This window comes from Xenopus laevis, chromosome 2L, assembly GCF_017654675.1.
Source record: "Xenopus laevis strain J_2021 chromosome 2L, Xenopus_laevis_v10.1, whole genome shotgun sequence".
Lineage (NCBI taxonomy): Eukaryota > Metazoa > Chordata > Amphibia > Anura > Pipidae > Xenopus > Xenopus laevis.
The window spans coordinates 109,697,650-109,715,304 of record NC_054373.1 but is presented as its reverse complement, the minus strand read 5'-3'; the positions used below and the strand labels follow the sequence as shown (position 1 = coordinate 109,715,304).

General features: G+C 35.0%; 1 protein-coding gene across 39 annotated transcripts in view; it reads right to left on the bottom strand.

The window, feature by feature from the left end:
- Positions 1-17,655, bottom strand: part of LOC108707524 (target of Nesh-SH3) — a 181,819-nt gene that overhangs the window by 25,254 nt on the left and 138,910 nt on the right. For 35 of the 39 annotated variants that reach the window (XM_041582306.1, XM_041582307.1, XM_041582320.1 and 32 more), the window contains 5 exons: positions 12,316-12,405; positions 9,103-9,180; positions 7,999-8,106; positions 4,452-4,520; positions 3,000-3,209 (listed from right to left, as the gene is read on the bottom strand). In XM_041582306.1, the coding sequence (XP_041438240.1) occupies positions 3,000-3,209; positions 4,452-4,520; positions 7,999-8,106; positions 9,103-9,180; positions 12,316-12,405 (555 nt within the window). The remainder of the gene's footprint in view (positions 1-2,999; positions 3,210-4,451; positions 4,521-7,998; positions 8,107-9,102; positions 9,181-12,315; positions 12,406-17,655) is intronic. The other 4 variants (XM_041582328.1, XM_041582342.1, XM_041582343.1 and 1 more) reach the window with 2 other exon arrangements.

Genomic DNA, 17,655 nt, shown 5'->3' with positions numbered 1-17,655 from the left:
AGGCCCAAGGTGGCAGTTAAAAATGAGAACTGCCAGAATATTATGTAAAAGTGCCTCTTCTAATCACTTACAACCTTAACACTCCAAGGGTATGATGCATGATATCCATGGGTAAAAGTTGTATACAAGTTCAGCAGAAGGAATGGTGAATCAACTGTGGATGCACACCAAGTGGGTATAAAAAGTGGGTCCAAAAACGACATTGCAGTCACCGTCTAAACTGACTGGCTGTGTGCATTGTAGTTAAACAGCTGTAAAGATGTTAAAATTGCATTCTTTGTTGCTGTCAGGCAGTGTCACAGGCCCCCCACTCTGTTAGGGATGGTGTTTTTCATCTTGACCTAAACAACCTTCTTCATTCCTCTTGCAAAACATTTGTCTTCTCAGTCCAAGACAAGTACCCTACTTTTCTCAATAAGCTTGAACAGGCAACAGACCCACAATCAAATCAATGTGGTACAGGTATTTGCTGTCCAGTTTAGTAAAGAGTAGTTCTATGCATTGGCCAGACTATGATTAAATTGGGCAGACTACAGTTAAGTTGTGGAAGGAAGCATTTTTAAGAGATTATTGATTGGACTTGCTCACAGGAGGTGATTCACATTGTCTCTAATACAAAGCTAATTTCTGATGTTTTGCTTCCCGCATAGAAAAATTTACTGTGCCCCATGAGCCATTGCCCATGTGAGTTTGAAACACCACAGAATTCCCTACCAATCATTTGAACTGAAGAAGCCACTTGGAAGAGTAGTATAATGTTCTTATATAATGTGCTTTTTTTTTAAAAATCAGATTTAAGAGACAAATGGGGGAATGTAATAAAAGTCGCAAAGAGCAAAACAATTAGCACAAATAGTAATAAAAAGTCTAATTTCGCAATGTAGTATTCTTCCTTAAACTGTTATTACATTGTGAATTTTAGTTGCACATTGTGAATTGTAATTGCGCATTGCCCACTTTTAAGAAATTCTTGAAGGTGTTGTAATCTTTTGGAGCAAACATAAAAACTTTTTCAGTAAGAAGTTTTATTACATTCACTGCGCACTGGTGTTAACTATAAAATTTGCAAACCTTCTTCCACTGTCGATGTGGTCACTAAACAGTTTCCGGGTTCGCAAAAGCTATATTAAAGTTGCACAAAGGCAAATTTGTTTGCACAGATGCATAACTTTTGGCATTGCGAATATTTTTTCCCGGTACCAACTTTTATTACATTCTCCCAAAAGTAATTTAGTTACATGTGAATACATAAGGGAGGAGGTTTAATGAATGTTAGCTCTAGGTGATGTGATATGTATAGAAAGCGCAGTTTTTCTGTCCAAAAGGATTTGGGCTAGACCACACCACATGTATAACGATGTCAATCTAGGAAAAGCATCTTTAATCTGCATTTGGCATCTCTGGAATACTTTCTGCCAAATGCTTAGGGGTAAAATTGTTTTTTGTTTTATCTAGTATGGCATTCTTTTGATCTCAGCACTGATTCTCCAGTCAACAACTACTGTAGTTTTGAACAGTTTACTACAAATTAGAATATAAATGGATCTGATTGATTGGATTACAGAATTGGTGCAATTTAAAGGGGACCTGCCACCCTAAGAAATAATTCCAAATCCTGTTTTATACTGTTAGTCAACCAAAGTAACCTTCACTTGTAAATTATTTTAATATTGTAGTATTGGAATTTATAATCACAGCAAACATGCAGCTATCATTTTGTGTTATTAAGGCAAGCTTTGCCTCAGGCCAAAATCTTGTTTATGTGCCAGAATTGGGTACCTGATGAACATGCCCATGCATGGGCTACATAATTAGACAGTGAAGAGGGAGGGGGAATATGGGGAGGCTAGTAACATCTAGGGAGTGCAGATTGGAAAGTGAAAGTGTTTGCCTGCCCTGTCTCTATGCACAGAGGTGGGGCAGGCAATATATGATTTACATCTGAGATTTTTAATACCTTTATAACAGGTACAGATGTTTTAATAAAAAAAAAAATCATTTGGTTTTCATGTTTAATTTGAAAAGGACTTTTATTATACAGCTTTTTATGTCTGGGTGACAGATCCCCTTTAACACCACATTTTTAAACTACATTAGCAGGAAGGATGATGATTACAGATAATCTTGTGAGTTTTATTTTGTGCTACTTTTACAGAATTAATATTTAGGAAAGCAGTAAACAAAAGGGAGTAAATCCCCCTTATTTATTTTAGCAATTTTAAGACATGTTAATTAAACAAAGAGAAATTAAAAGTGATAAAAGCCTTCAAGCTAATCCACTTCAAACAGATCAACTGATCAACTATGGTTTATTATAACAACATGTTTAGGCCATTAAATGCCCAAACTATCAATATTTTTCTACAATAGAGTTCCAGGAACTTGGCAAAGAGCAGGAACAACAACTGCAGCCATGGAAATTCCCATCCCTATAGGCTAACTGCTCGAAGAGTCATGGTGGTTACTATCTAGACTGCAAGCTGTTTCGTAAGATAGGAATGCTTTCTAGGTGTGATGGAATGATATAAGATCCTGTCTGCTAAAGTGAGAAACAGATATTAGTATCTTGCTAGCTGCTGAAATAAAGCACTCCAACTGCTATTCATTTGGCAAATATGTTGCAAGACATTAAGTTAATGATGTACACATCAGTAAACAGGGAATATGGGAAGAAAATGTAATTATTCTTTTTTAAATGCAAGCTAAATATATATATACCATATATATCATATACCATATATGTAGCTGTGACCACAGTTCACCTAACAGCTCCTTGCTGTTGCTCCCTCCCAAAATTCCGTGGATCATTGTGTTGTCCAAGAAAATGGCCACCAGTTTGGGAATTATAACCTTGGTAAAAATCATTATTTGTAAGCAGACGTCTCACTCTTATAAAACATTACAGGTATAGTAATTTAAATAAAAAAACTTGTTTGAAATATATCTATTTGTCACATACACAAGAATTAGTCAAAACATGGAAAGATATTGATACTGACCAGTAACTGTTTCATTCTCAGGGTGTTCCCAATCTAGAATGACAAAGGATGGGCATCCTTCAACAGTGACTATTGTGAGATTAGATGGTGGATTCAGTGGACGACTGACAATTTCCTGATTTGTTGCCTCTTCTGTTGGAAAATGCTTCAGAGATTCTGTGATAGAGCATGGCTCAAACTCTTTTTTGCCCATATATATTATATGTGGTCCTGCAAGGAGCGTTGTTACAAAAATATGAGTATCAGTAAATTTCAAAATCAAAAGTCTCAGTGATAAGTTGAAAATAATCTATAAGTTATATGATGTAGGTATATTATATTATTATATTTATGTTGTTTACACACACTTGTTTACCACAGTGATGCCTCAAACACATGAAAAAATGTTTTATAGTAAGGGACATGTATTTATAATGATCTAACGAAACCAATTTTTGCCGAGTTATCTCCAAAAAATAAAATCCCACTTCATAATTCATTGTGATTAATGATAGCTTGGACGCTACATCTGCAACTACTTTCTAAGGTCCATTTTGTTTGCCACACTACTTTTATGATGAATGAAACACCATGAACAAATACTAAATAAAATGAGCCTTAAAGGGCACATATAAGCTCCTAAATTTTCTTCCAACAACTGCATCTTTTTTTAAACTGGGTATTGTATAACTGACAATATTGTGTGCACATTTTTTACTAATTTATTTTAAGATTTTATCAACTGAAACTCATTTAACCATTAACATTAAAAATAAATTGTAATAATTATTTTGTATTTTTGTAGTGTTTCTGAAAAAGATCCTAAGTAAAATAAATTAAGATTTAGTATGTGGTCTTAATTTTGGTACACATGATTCTGTGGTTATGGCAAAATTAAACTAGCTGGCAAAAACATTAGTATAATTTCTAATTCATAAATATATTAATCCTGGTTCTCTATTAGAAATTAATACCATGACATTTACATTGATTATTTTCATGCAAAGCAGATAAATGGAAAAAAATGGAAATACAATATGCATTATTTATGTGTACCAAACTGATTCAGCAATTACACGGTTATGTATTCAGTGCAGGGCTGTCCAACATTATTTACTGTATGTAGTGGTGCAGTTGCCCTGTTTAATATGAGTATGGGGACTTGCCCATTATTATTCATGTTCAATTTGTCAGGAATGCAATCTGTAAACTCTCTGTAGCCAGTAAACAAAAGTATCATATGTATCTCCTGAAATAACCATTAAGGGTAATGGCACATGAGGAGATAGGTGGTGTTTTGTTCTGCAAGTGATTAATAACGGTGATGAAGGGAACAAAAATGCTACAAATCTTCCCTCCCATTCAATGCCGATGTGAAAAACTGTGATCGCACCATGTGTTGTCTAGTGATAGACGCAAATTGCTAAAAAACTTACAGCCATAAAGTTCATCCTCTTTCAGGCCATTTCATACCTGTGGTTCTGATTTTCCCAAGAGCATCTAACTCTGATTTTGGAGTTGGACTGAACACAGTGGCTTCAACTAAAAGTAATATAAATAGTTATTTCAATAATGTAGTCATTATTATACAATTATATATATAACATTTTTCTCAAATTCAATTTCTTATTTTATAAAACACAGCAATTGAATCATTGTTTATTTTGATGTTACATAGCACACTGAAAAGATTGGAGACACATTATTGCCATAGAGTTTTATGATTCTAGTTGATGCATATTGTTCACAGAGGTTGTCATAGCAATAATAAATAAATAATTCAAATATGCAAAATATGTAGAAGTTCCTAAGGGTCACCATTAACATTCAATACTGTATTTTCAGTGAGTGGAATCCTTAGAGCAGTGATCCCCAACCTTTGGCTCATGAGCAACATATTGCTCTCCAACCCCTCAGATGTTGCTCCCAGTGGCCTCAAAGCAGGTGCTAATTTTTAAATTCCAGACTTTGATGCAAGTTTTAGTGGCACAAAAATCATGTGTACTGCCAAACAGATCCTCCTGTAGGCTGTAAGTCAACATAGGGGCTACCAATAGCCAATAACGTTCCATATTTTGCACCTGTAGGAACTTCTTGCATCATTATGTTGCTCTCCAACTTATTTTACATTTAACTGTGGCTCACGGGTAGAAAAGGTTGGGGACCCCTTCCATTAGAGTAATAAAGGCTACATCTCCATCTAGTGATACTTATTCAAATATTGGGGCAAATAGGGTGATATGAATGTCAGATTTAATAAACAGTGTATATGTGTGTGGTGATGTGCTACGGGAAAATCAAGTTTAGACTTTTGCATAGAGGTAAACAAGAAAAAAGTTAGGTATGTTCATCGGCAAATTTGTGAAGGTACGAATATATTTATGAGAGTTCGGCACCCATCTCCCATTCACTTGGTGCAGAAGTGATTCCCATTAGCAGAATGTACTGTACATACATGAACACATTAAGGCATCATACAGTATATATCATTGTGAGGGAATGGAAGAATTCTATTTGAACCTTCATCTTTTCACAAACGTGTGCAGCCTCATTTACCTCCATCCTAATTTACCTCCAATTACTTGTGTTGGGATTTTAAGTCTAGGGAGGAGACATATGAGCAATGTTATGTATATATGCCACCCATTTCATATTTTGTAATAATCCTAGCATATTTGTCATGTGAAGACTTTTACCTGCCACAAGTACTTTAATGAAATTTGTTTAAATTTCAGTGCGACTGCCCTTGCAATTTGTAAACAAGCTGAGCATAAAGAGAGATACTTCACACAACATAAGATAACTCCCATCACTACAATAGATTAAACAGTTATTCTGAGTGGTTTCTAAATAGATATGCTACATAATTCAATATTTGCTCCGAGGCAGCCACAAAACTGCACACACTGTGCATGCTTTGTCAAAAGAGAATAAAGAAAAGAATATTTTTTGTCTTTCTTTAAATAGTAACATTGGTTTAGAAGTTGACTTTCAAAACCTCATCTTGTACTAAAAGCATGAATTGAGATAGTATGGTACAAATAATGCCCTAGAAATAAATACAGAGGCTAAATAATTCTCTGGAAAGTTCCAAATAAAAAAATGGGCAAATGGAACCATTTAAAAGAGAAGGAAGGTATAACCACTGATGGTGGAGAATTACAAAATGGTAGGCAGCCTCCCAGTAATTATAATCGCTTACCTGAGACACTGGGCCAGTGCTCCTGTATGCTAAAATTGCACTGGTACAGGGCACTTCTGTAGAAACTCATTCTTTATCATCTGATTTTGCTTTTTCCTACTTCTTTTCTTCTTTTAAGGTGAGCATGCACAGCCGAGTGAAAAGCCAAATGTAGATGCAAAAAACAGTTTGTCACTCTAGTGTGCATGCACATTGGCCTGGGCTGATGAAAAGAACGAAAAAATGGAAGAGGATGATAGTGTGGTGCTGCTACAGAAGTACCCCAGGCTAGTTCAGATGTCAGATAACAGGTGCACCGGCCTGGAATATCAGGTGAGCCATTATAAGGGTTTGCATAACTTTTGACAGCACCCAGTGATTTAATTTTTCCTTCTCCTTAAAAGATGTGATAAATATTACCTGCAAGATTTAATGAGCACCCTAATACTTAAAATGTTGACTGTCCAAATGATGAAAATACTGACAATCTCATAGAATAACTTAAAGAAATGTTGTTATTTTTCAGTCATCTCTAAAGCAACACTGAAGATGAGAAAGCCCAGTATTTTGTAAAAATAATTGAGTACCTACAAAATAGGTACAGTGAGTTTGAGCTGTGAAGATATTAATAAGGAAGAACAGAATAGTTTATGTCCCTTTAGAAGGACTGAAGGACTAGAAGGACTGAAGATATCAACTGGAATACCAGTACTGTTTAAACTGTAATATTTTTGATCCTGTAAATAACTAAATACTAAAAGTAATTTTTAGAAAACTAAACCCTAAAAATGAATACTTGTCAAACTTGTCACAGGGGGTCATCATCTTGGAAAGTGTCTGCGACACTCACATGCTCTGTGGGCTCTGAGCAGCTGTTGAGAATTTAAACTTAGGAGTTGTCGCAAATTATCAAGTATAAAATGAGGTTGGTCTGTAATATTAGCTGATGCTACCGGGCTTATCTCGCTGGAATGGAATTCTGTTGCTAGTTGCACTGGTTCTGTGCTGCCATGTAGTAATTATTTGTATTAATTACTAATCAGCCTTATTTTGTGACATTTATATTCTATGGGACCCATTTACTTAGTTCGAGTGAAGGAATAGAGGAAAAATAGTTCGAATTTCGAATGGTCGAATATGGCTTCGACCATCGAATGGGCTATTTCGACCTTCGACTACGACCTTCGACTTCGAATTGAACGAACTAAAAATCGTTCGACTATTCGAGCATTCGATAGTCGAAGTACTGTCTCTTTAAAATTTTCTTCGACCCCCTAGTTCGCCACCTAAAACCTACCGAGGCCAATGTTAGCCTATGGGGAAGGTCCCCATAGGCTTCCTAACAATTTCCTGATCAAAGGAAAATCCTTCAATCGATGGATTAAAATCCTTCGAAACGTTCGATTCGAAGGATTTAATCGTTCGATTGAATGATTATTCCTTCAATCGTTCGATCGTAGGAATAGCGCAAAATTATATTCGAATATCCAGGGTTAATTAACCCTCGATATTCGACCCTAGGTAAATGTGCCCCCTATGTGTACTATGTATTTTGAGTGGGTCCCTATGCACAGTAACTGACAGCAGCAAAGATCATGTGCAGTGAATCAGCAGAAAAAAAGATGATGAGCTACAGGGGTATCTTCAGAGGCACAGATCTTCCCTGCTAAAGGGCTGTGGTTGCCTTGGGCTGGTACAGAATCCCAAAACATAATGTACAACATTTCTAGCCTAATTCTTTAGTTAAGCTTTAGTTTTCCTAATTATAATATCAATAAATACATAATTCAAGCTGTGAGAGTCCTAGCCAGTAGGGCAATTATTCTACCGGATACATACCAGTACCTTCAGGAGGAGCTGATGATGCTAGTTGCATTGGGGCCTTTATAGACACTGTTGTACGATTTGGCCGGGCAGTTGAAGGTGCCCGTGGCACCAGAACATTGCCTTTTTGAGAAAATAATAGAGTTTATTTAGTTGTCAAAATCTTTGATATGTTATTCTTATAGATATTCATGCATCTTCTGCGCAACATATTATAGGCCACTTATTCCTGAAAGCATAATTTCCATTCCACTTTACAAAGGACAGAACATTTTCTGATTTAGCACTACAAAGCAAATTGAAGTAGCTGACTGTTTTCTAAAGGGTTTCTGTAAACAGTGATAATATATTATGTACTGCTCAAGTTAAATCTCTAACAAAACACAACATGACTTATCTACTTTACCTCTAGTTTAGACAAGTTCCCTTAGAATGAGGTGACTATATAGCAACACTACTTTACTCTCACTTCCTACAATTCCATCATAGATCTTTGTTTTGCTCATATTAGGCCAGATTCAATTCAGTGAGAAAGAGGTATCTCATTGTTTATCACATGAAAAGTCACGGATGAGATTCAATTCAAGGAGAAAAAAACTTTTCTCTAAATGCAGTTCCAGTTATTTCCCATAGACTTCAACAGAGTTTTCAAGTGATAAACAGCGAGATAAGTTTTTCTGAATTGAATCTCGTCCATGACTTTTCACGTGATATTGAATCTGGTCCAATATGTTACTTCACAAAAGGTAAAATATCTGTTGAACTCAGTGCTAGTCTTAGATAAAAATAGGGTAAATAAGAGAAATCTTGATTGTGCTCAGTGCTGCAAAGTGTTTTCACAAGTTTGCATATAAATTCCTACACAAAGGTTAAGAGATTAATATGGTATAGTAATCACACTTTTCTAGAGCACTATCTATACTCTTTCTGTCCAATGTAATCATAACTATTCACAGATATAACACAACTTTGTTAGTAAGGGTTTGTACCTAGCATATCAGATTTCTGCCTATTAGTGAACCAAGGATTGTAGAATTTTAGAAAACACATTGGCCATGGAGATGAAGACAGGAAAAAGCTGGCGATCAGAGAGTTAAAACACAGAGCTTTAGTTCTTACCTGGCCGACCTGTTACATTGGTGGCATTAGGTCTTTTGCGCATGGTTGGCCGGACAGGAGGGAAGGGTGGTGATGATACTGTAGAGATAAACTTCTGTTACACTTTTGCATTAGAGTTTATTATTCTTTTACAACTTACTTCATAAACAGTAGTATATGTGGTTATCCTTCAGCTCTTTCTGTTCCTGCCCTTAGAAGCACTGTGTAAGTGCTAATAAAGTAACCCATAGTAAGCAATTAAATATTTTGTTTTCTAACTTGTTAGCAAAACTGTAAACCAGAGGGATTCCAAGCAGTACACCATTTCCCCCATTTCCTGGCTTTTGGAAAAGTGTTTTAAGGAAATTAGATATTTAATAAACAAGATGAATGTTTAAAATAATATGAATGGTTTAAACTGCTTTGATGAGACAAACATATATGATTTTCAGGGGCTTGTTAGAGCTCAGAGGTAGCTTTGAGATCCAATACCCATCACTATTAATTAAAAGTATGGGGAATTTAATGATTTGTACAAACCTTTTTCTCTCTGAAACAAATAATCCATTGTGGAAATAAAATGGTTAATATGAAAGCATTGTTTTTATTTTTATGAGTGATATGTATTAACAAAACTCTTAAAAAAATAATAATGATGTTTTATATATCTGCCCAAATTGTGCAATATAGCATATCTGTGTATCTGCATTCTGTGCTGACTCCTTATCAGACCCAAGCAGCCTCAAGGTCTGACATACCCAAATACTTTTTGTTTAATAGGCACACTCACTCATAGTCACCAGCCCATTTAAGCCATCTGACCATCCACATGGCTTATCTCATTTCTCTTAAACATTATTTGGGTACTCCCCAAAGTTTCCAACCTCTTTTGAAGTGACTTTTGGTTTGTTACAACAGCTAGTATGCAGCAAGTTGAGCATAACTGCATTTAGATATGTCCTGGACACACATATTCAGAAAAAAAGATTCCAAAAATCATTATCCTCAATGCTCTTAAGCATGTCACTGAACCCACTGAATACAAGTGTCTTGCTTTTCTAGCAGAATTTGACACCCTGGTCTGGTGACACCCATTCTGAGATGACTTACATGGTACACAAACTGCTTCTGTGATGCAATGTCCTCTATGCAATTTTTCTATACAGTACCTTGCTTTACTGTGCCTGTATGTCTCTCACTATGGGGCAAATTCACTAAGATGCGAAGTTGCGCTAGGCGCAACTTCGCCGCACTTCGCCGCACTTCGCCAGGCGTAGTTTCGCCAGTGGTTCGCAAATTCACTAAAATCCGAAGTTGCGCACAGGGGTAGCGTAAGGTTGCGGAGTTGCGCTAGCGTTGTTTCGCTATATAAAGCGAAGTTGCGCTAGCAAAGGCTAATTTGCATACGGCGCGAAATTCAAATTCCAATGGAGGAATACGTATCTGCACTACAAATGCCTAGAAAACCTTCAAATCTGCAAATAAAAATTTTATTTTGCCCTACACATGTGCCCACTGTCTAGGTAAGTTGCCATGAGTCAGGAAATGTAGGGGGGAGGAAGGGTAGCCCCAAAAAATTTTCGATCTTTTTCAGCCTATCACCCGTCATGTAGAAAACACGCCAGAGTTTTTTGGGACTTAGAAAAAATTTTGACTTTTTTTGAAACAATCCCTATCTACTCTATTGCGCTTCGCCAGGTCTGAGGTGGCGAAGGAAGTCTAGCGTAAAAGGTAGCGTTCGCTACACTGCGCAAGTTAGTGAATTTGCGTAGTTTCGTCGCTAGCGAAGATTCGCCTGGCGTAAGGTTGCGAAGTAACACTAGCGAAACTACGCCAGCGTTCGTTAGTGAATTTGTGCAGTAGCGAAAATGGCCAACGCTAGTGAATTAACGCTAGCGTTCGGCGCTTCGCGCTTTAGTGAATTTGCCCCTATCTCTCTATCTACCGATCTGTCCTTAAAACAGCGATATTAAAAACCTGTTCAATAAATTATTTGTTTATATGTGCATACATTCTGTAACCATATTCACATTAAAAATAAACGTTTATATTTCACAATATAAAAAGTAACTGAAACTAAATACCTATCTATCTGTGAAAATTAATGAATAATACTTGGGGGGTTATTTATTAAACTCCGAATGCAAAAATTATGAAAACGTTTTGATTTTTTTCTATAAAATTGGACTTTTCAAAAATCACAAATTTTTCGGAATTTATTAAACCTTGAGGATGAAAAAGTGTGAATCAGAATTGTAGTTTGTAGCAGAAAATATTGAGATAAATTCGGACTTTGATAAATAACCCCCTTAGAATCACATGCTTGTTCAAAATGTTAAATTATTTTATGAAAAACGTTCCCATTACACAATGCTTTTATGCATTTATTCACAAACATATGTGAATTTATGCTTTACAGGGGACCTATTTTTAAATCCTATTTTACAATGTTAGAGAAGCAAAAAAACTTTACTTACACTATAAAAAACTTGTTTAAATCTTGTTTAGCCTTGGAATTCACAATAACGTCAAACAGGCAGGTGCCATTTTGTGTACACTGTTATTAAGGTAAGCTATGCATCATACCAAAATCTTGTTTATGTGCCAAAATATGGGACTTGATGAACATGTCTATGCACTAGCTACACAATTAGATGACGGGGGGGGGGGGGTGTGGGGAGAGCAGTGACATCTAGGAAGTGCAGAATGGAAAATGAAAGTAATTGCCTGCCCAGCCTCTATGCCTACAGCATAGAGGGGAGGCAAAATATGATTAGATGAGACTTAAACAAGTTTATAATAGGTATAGATGTTTAACAAAGAATTTGGGTTTCATGTTTAATTTGAAAAAATACAAATGGACTTTTACTATACAGCTTTGTCTCAGTTACAGGTCCCCTTTAAGCACAGTTAATGGAAGAGGTTTTGTAATTTGCATTACAGGTGTGCATGTACTTGTGCGACTGTTATCAATCATATTAAGTCCAAAAACTGTTAAATGCGCTTGCATTCAATTGGATATTTAGATGCAGCGAACTAAAGGTTTTATGGTATTTTCTTGTACATTTAAATAAATGAAAATAGCAATTCAAGAAGACTGTGCTTTCAACAGAAACACAGTTAATAAATAGTACCAACAGACAAATTTATACAATACAATTATTATTCAAGCTAATCTGTGCAGTATTTTAAATCCAGATCAAACTGAAGCTTCATTTCAATCAGTACATGTACCTGAATATGTTCTGTTGATGGTAGTGTTTGTTTCCACTGAAATGTTTCTACTAACACCAAGAAGTTTTGATCTGTCATAAAGTCTGCCACCTCAGAAAGAGAGCAATACATTATAATAAAGTATTTTAACTATTCTGTACTGAACAAAATCATGTATGGTATCAGCATAATGTTTCTACAGCATTGTACAGCCAGTATATATACAATTTGCGATAGGCTTTCTGGCATGTTCCAGGATTTAATTCCAGAGTGTTCTTTTGCTAGAAATAGGTAGGAATAACAAAATAGAAATAGAAAAATGTAGCAAATAACATAAATTAAATACACACAATGGTTATGCCTCTTACTTTGACCATGACAGGTACTAATTATGTTTCTCACTGCTACACCTGCGGTGTCCCAGATTATCTTTACAATGGCCCTGATGTCATTCTGACCATCATGACACCTTCCCCCAAATCTGGTTCTGCTAAAATTTCACTCTACAGTATAACTCTCCATTACTCTGGCTTTTATTTGATTGGCCTACAGAAAGTCTTTTTTCCATACCATGACCGAAATGCCTTATTCCACATATCGCAAATAGTGAAGCTTATTTTGATACTGTAGAATTAAGTTCAGGCAGGGAGTACTACAGCCCAAGAGTGGTCAGTTCCATGGGAGTTTTTTTGTTCAAGAAATTCAACATTTCTCTGTTTATTCATAATTTGTTCAATACCTCACACTGATTTCATTTGTAAGAAACCTAAGAAAGCATATATGCAGTCCAGCAACAGTTTTTGCCAGCTTAACAAGGAAGCCAGCATTACCGCAGCCTGCCAACAGCGAAAATAAGCCATTAAATTTGAAGCTGCTTTATATTTGTTTGTGTTTTTTCTAATATTAGTGTAATATACTGTAGTTGAAAATAGCATTATTTTCCTTATTTAGTAATAAGAAAAACATGTCTGCCTGCAGAAGTGGCATAAGAACATATGCTCAGTGAAGAATTCCATTCTAGATCACAGAGCAGACATATTTATTTTTCCAATGAGACTTTTTTTTATTACTTCATAAATTACACCTTAGAACATTTTTACCAGGAATGATCCCTGAGCACAGAAGTTTTAGCTCTAATTATTTCAAACATTGCATTGTTGGAAATGTTAAAGAGCAAAGAAAATTGCATGGTTTGCCACATGCAATTTCCATGGAATAGTGCAATGTACAAAGGAAATACAGTAAATCTTATTTATAAAAGCCACTGATAAATTTCTTATTGGGCAAGTAATTTTGAAGTTAGAGAGCATGGTGCACAGTTTACAAGCTTGGCGAAATTAGGTAGTGGTTATCAAGGCAAGCTATAGTAAAACGCCTGCAAAACATTATTGGGCAAGTCATTTTGAAGCTAGAAAGTATGGTGCACAGAATGCATGCTTGGTGATTATATAGTGGTGATCAAGGAAAGCTATAGTAAAACACCTGCAAAACATCATAAACATTAGAAATGCCTACATACTTACATTGGCTTTTTGCCTCTGTTATGATCTGCCTCTGTTATGATATCTCTAAGGGGCAGATTTAGCAAGGGTCAAATTTCGAGTTCATGGGAGTTTGTAAGAACTCAAAATTTGGAAAAAATTACCAATCTAAATTTTTTTTAAAAAAATCTAATTTTTTAAAATTTGGGTGAATGGCATTGACCCACAAATTCGAATAAAATTCAAATTGAATTTGAATCAAATTTAATTAGAATTGAATTTGAATCTAAGTCAATTCGAGGTGTTTTCACCAAAAAAAATTAGATTTTTAGTATATCTCCAAACAACTCCAAATTGATTACAGGATGTCCCCCATAGGATAAAACAGCAATTTGGCAGGTTTAAGGTGTCAAATAGTCAAATTTAAATTCTGAAAGGGCCACTGATACATTTTGAAATTCAGATTCACATTTTTTTAAAAACTCTAATAGAATTTTAACTATTCCCTAGTAGAAATTCAATTTTTCACTTCAACCCTCAATAAATCTGCCACTAACTCTTAGAGGCACATTTATCAAAGGTCAAATTTCGAATGCATGTGAGTTTTTTAAAACTCCCTTAAATTCAAATATACTTGAAATTCTGGGGGGTTATTTAATTAAAAAATCAAATATCTAAAACTCGGACAAAGTTTACCTCAGACCAGGCGAACTGCTAAAATGAAGCTAGATCTTCCTCAATCTTATGTCACTTACATCATATCCTGTCTGCTGATCATGCATTAAAATTGAAAAAACACTGGAGACTTCTCCTTTTTTTAAGTGGTATTGCCTGCAAAAGTCCTAGGGGCAGATGTACTAAGCTCGAGTGAATTTTCGAAGTTAAAAAGTTCGAATTTCAAAGTAATTTTTTGTGTACTTCGACCATCGAATAGGCTACTACGACCTTCGACTTTGACTTAGATTAGAATGATTCGAAGTAAAAATTGTTCGACTATTCGACCATTCGATAATCGAAGTACTGTCTCTTTAAAAAACTTCGACTTCAATACTTTACCAACTTAGACCTGCCGAAGTGCTATGTTAGCCTATGGGGACCTTTCAGCACAATTTTCTAAGTTTTTTGGTTTCGAAGGAAAATTGTACGATCGTACGATAAAATCATTTGAATCGAACGATTCGAAGTACGATCGGAGTACGATCGTACGATAGTACTACGATTGGAATACGATCGTTCAATGAATAAAATCCTCCAACTTCGAATTCGAATGTTGGAGGATTCTATACGATGGTCGAATTTCGAAGGATTTTCCACTTCGAAATTCGACCCTTGATAAATCTGCCTCCTAGTGTTGCAAAGTGTACAAAACGGTCACTGGAACGGTCGCTGGAGACAATTTGAGCATGTGAGTGAAGATGATTGGTAGTATAATTTATTACTTACACTGAGCCTTAGGGCTCAGTTTATCAATTAAAAAAGTTTGCTCCAAAGCTCATTTGCAGAAAAAACCTGATATGGAACATTTACTAATAAAATTTCGTTTTTTTCCACGATTATCTAAAAATTTGTTTTATTACTATTTTTTTTAAAAAGCTCTAAGAATTTGACATTTATTAAGTGTAAAAACCACAAAAACCACAAAAACCACAACTACAAAACTTTGCCAGGTAAGAGTTGTTAAGGTCCTGTAGAAATCAGTGGGAGCTGAGCTGATGCTTTTTGGACTATTTCCAAGGTATTCTTATTTTTTAGCATATTGTTCAGCGTAATTTTCTGTTCTTAATCTTTTTTTCAGATTTTTTAATAAATGTCACAACATTCATACTTTTGGAGTGTGTGAGTTTAGTTGTGGTTTCAAAAGCTTTTAAAACCACTAAAATCCGACCTTTGATAAATAGGCCTCTAAATGTGAGAATTTGTTTGTAGTTTCCAAGTAAGAACAAAGCATATATCATTGGTCTGCAAGACAGAGACAAGAAAATGCTGACAGCTCATGATAAATGTACATCATTTCCCATTAAAGCAGCATACACAGCATGACTTGAAATAGAAACCTATAAAGTTTTGAAATCTCTTTCTTTTGCTATATTGTTAGCCCAATAAAACGAGTGAAGTAACCTGAGATCATTTGCTTATGTGAGGCTGAGGCCTGATTTATATAAATTATTTATTCGCTGGGATTTCATCAAACTGTAAAACTGATATGTGCCATGATAAACTTGGTAAAAACAGATAACAATCAATGTGTAAAGGGGCAATTCAAAACCAAAAATCACCTAAGAACTAAAAAGATTTCTCAGTATAAAACAGATACATTTGAAATGTAATGGCATGTCTTACAACCATTATTTCTGGAAAAACAATTATGTAGTTGTTTAACATTAAAACAACAGACATTTGGCTACCAACATCAACACTACCAAAGTGGATTACTAAAAAGAATTTCCAACTGTCCACCAGGGTGAGTTTCTGATTTAAATCAAATCTTATGCAGGATTTAAATCATGTTTTCATGCAAACCGATGGAACCTTACCAAGTTTACAAAAAGAATAGATAAAGTCAACACAATGTATTGATGCTGTATCATTGTAGTTGCAGTATCAGTGATATATTACTGACATAGAAAGGTATTATGGAGATCAGACAACCACATTTTAAAGTTAAACATGATGCATTAGGATTTTTATTTATCCTAACTGATAATTTAAAAAATTGCGAATTAATTTGCCATTCATTTGTACAAGTAATACTGCGGTTGGTTTCACAGCAGAGGGTTAATAAAAATATTTCTGAGACAACAATGGAAACAGAAGTAAATAACCAATTCGTTTCACATATGTTCTTATTACACACCATATGTTATTTTATGCCTTCTATTTTATTATACTTACTTCATGTTTCCCAAAACACTGGTTGAAGCTTCCAGTCCATTTATAGTCTGACACAAAACTAACCAGTGGTTTAAATGGAAAAACATTAGGTACTTCCTATAAAATGTATCTTACAAGTATTTATTGTATTTTAATACAGCTAAGTAACTGTGCACTTTCAGTACTGACAAAAAAATTACTGTAACTTGTTAATGGAAAGTAAACAAAACCCTTAAATACTGCTGGTCTCTATAAAAATAAATTAAATAAAACAGCCCATATGTAAAACACCTTTTCTGATTATTCCTGATGTATACAGTATATGCCAATTTGGTAAGATTCTTTAATAGGTAACTTATAAAATGAATTATCTGTTTGGTTAAAGGGGTGGTTCACCTTTGAAATAACTTTTAGTGGTTTTTGTGTTTTTTTGAGTTATTTAGCTTTTTATTCAGCAGCTCTCCAGTTTGCAATTTCAGCAATGTGGTTGCTAGGGTTCAAATTACACTAGCACCCATACACTGATTTGAATATGAATAGGGGAGGCCTGAATAGAAAGACGAATAATGAAAATTAGGAATAACAATACATTTGTAGCCTTAAAGAACATTTATTTATCAAAGGTCGAGTTTTAGAGGTTTGTGAGGTTTTTTATACCTTGAATGACAACTTGAATGTTTTCTGATTTAAGATAAAAACTCGAATGGAAAAAACTGTAATCAGTGAATTTTGGGTGCAAAAAACCGAAAACTCGAATTAATCTAGTTTTTGGTGAAAAAAAATGTGAATCACTCTAATTAATTGAGTTTTCGAGTTAAAAACCTATTGAAAAATATCCGTACTTCGTGAAGCCTACAAACATCTTCAAATGGTTAAAGGGCCCTCTGCCATTGACTTCTACATGACCTCAACAGGTTTTAGCTGGAGTATTTTCGGTTTCAAGCTATTTCCAGGTTCGGGTTTAATAAATCCTGAAAAATTCTATTAAAAAAAAAAACGAAAAATGCTA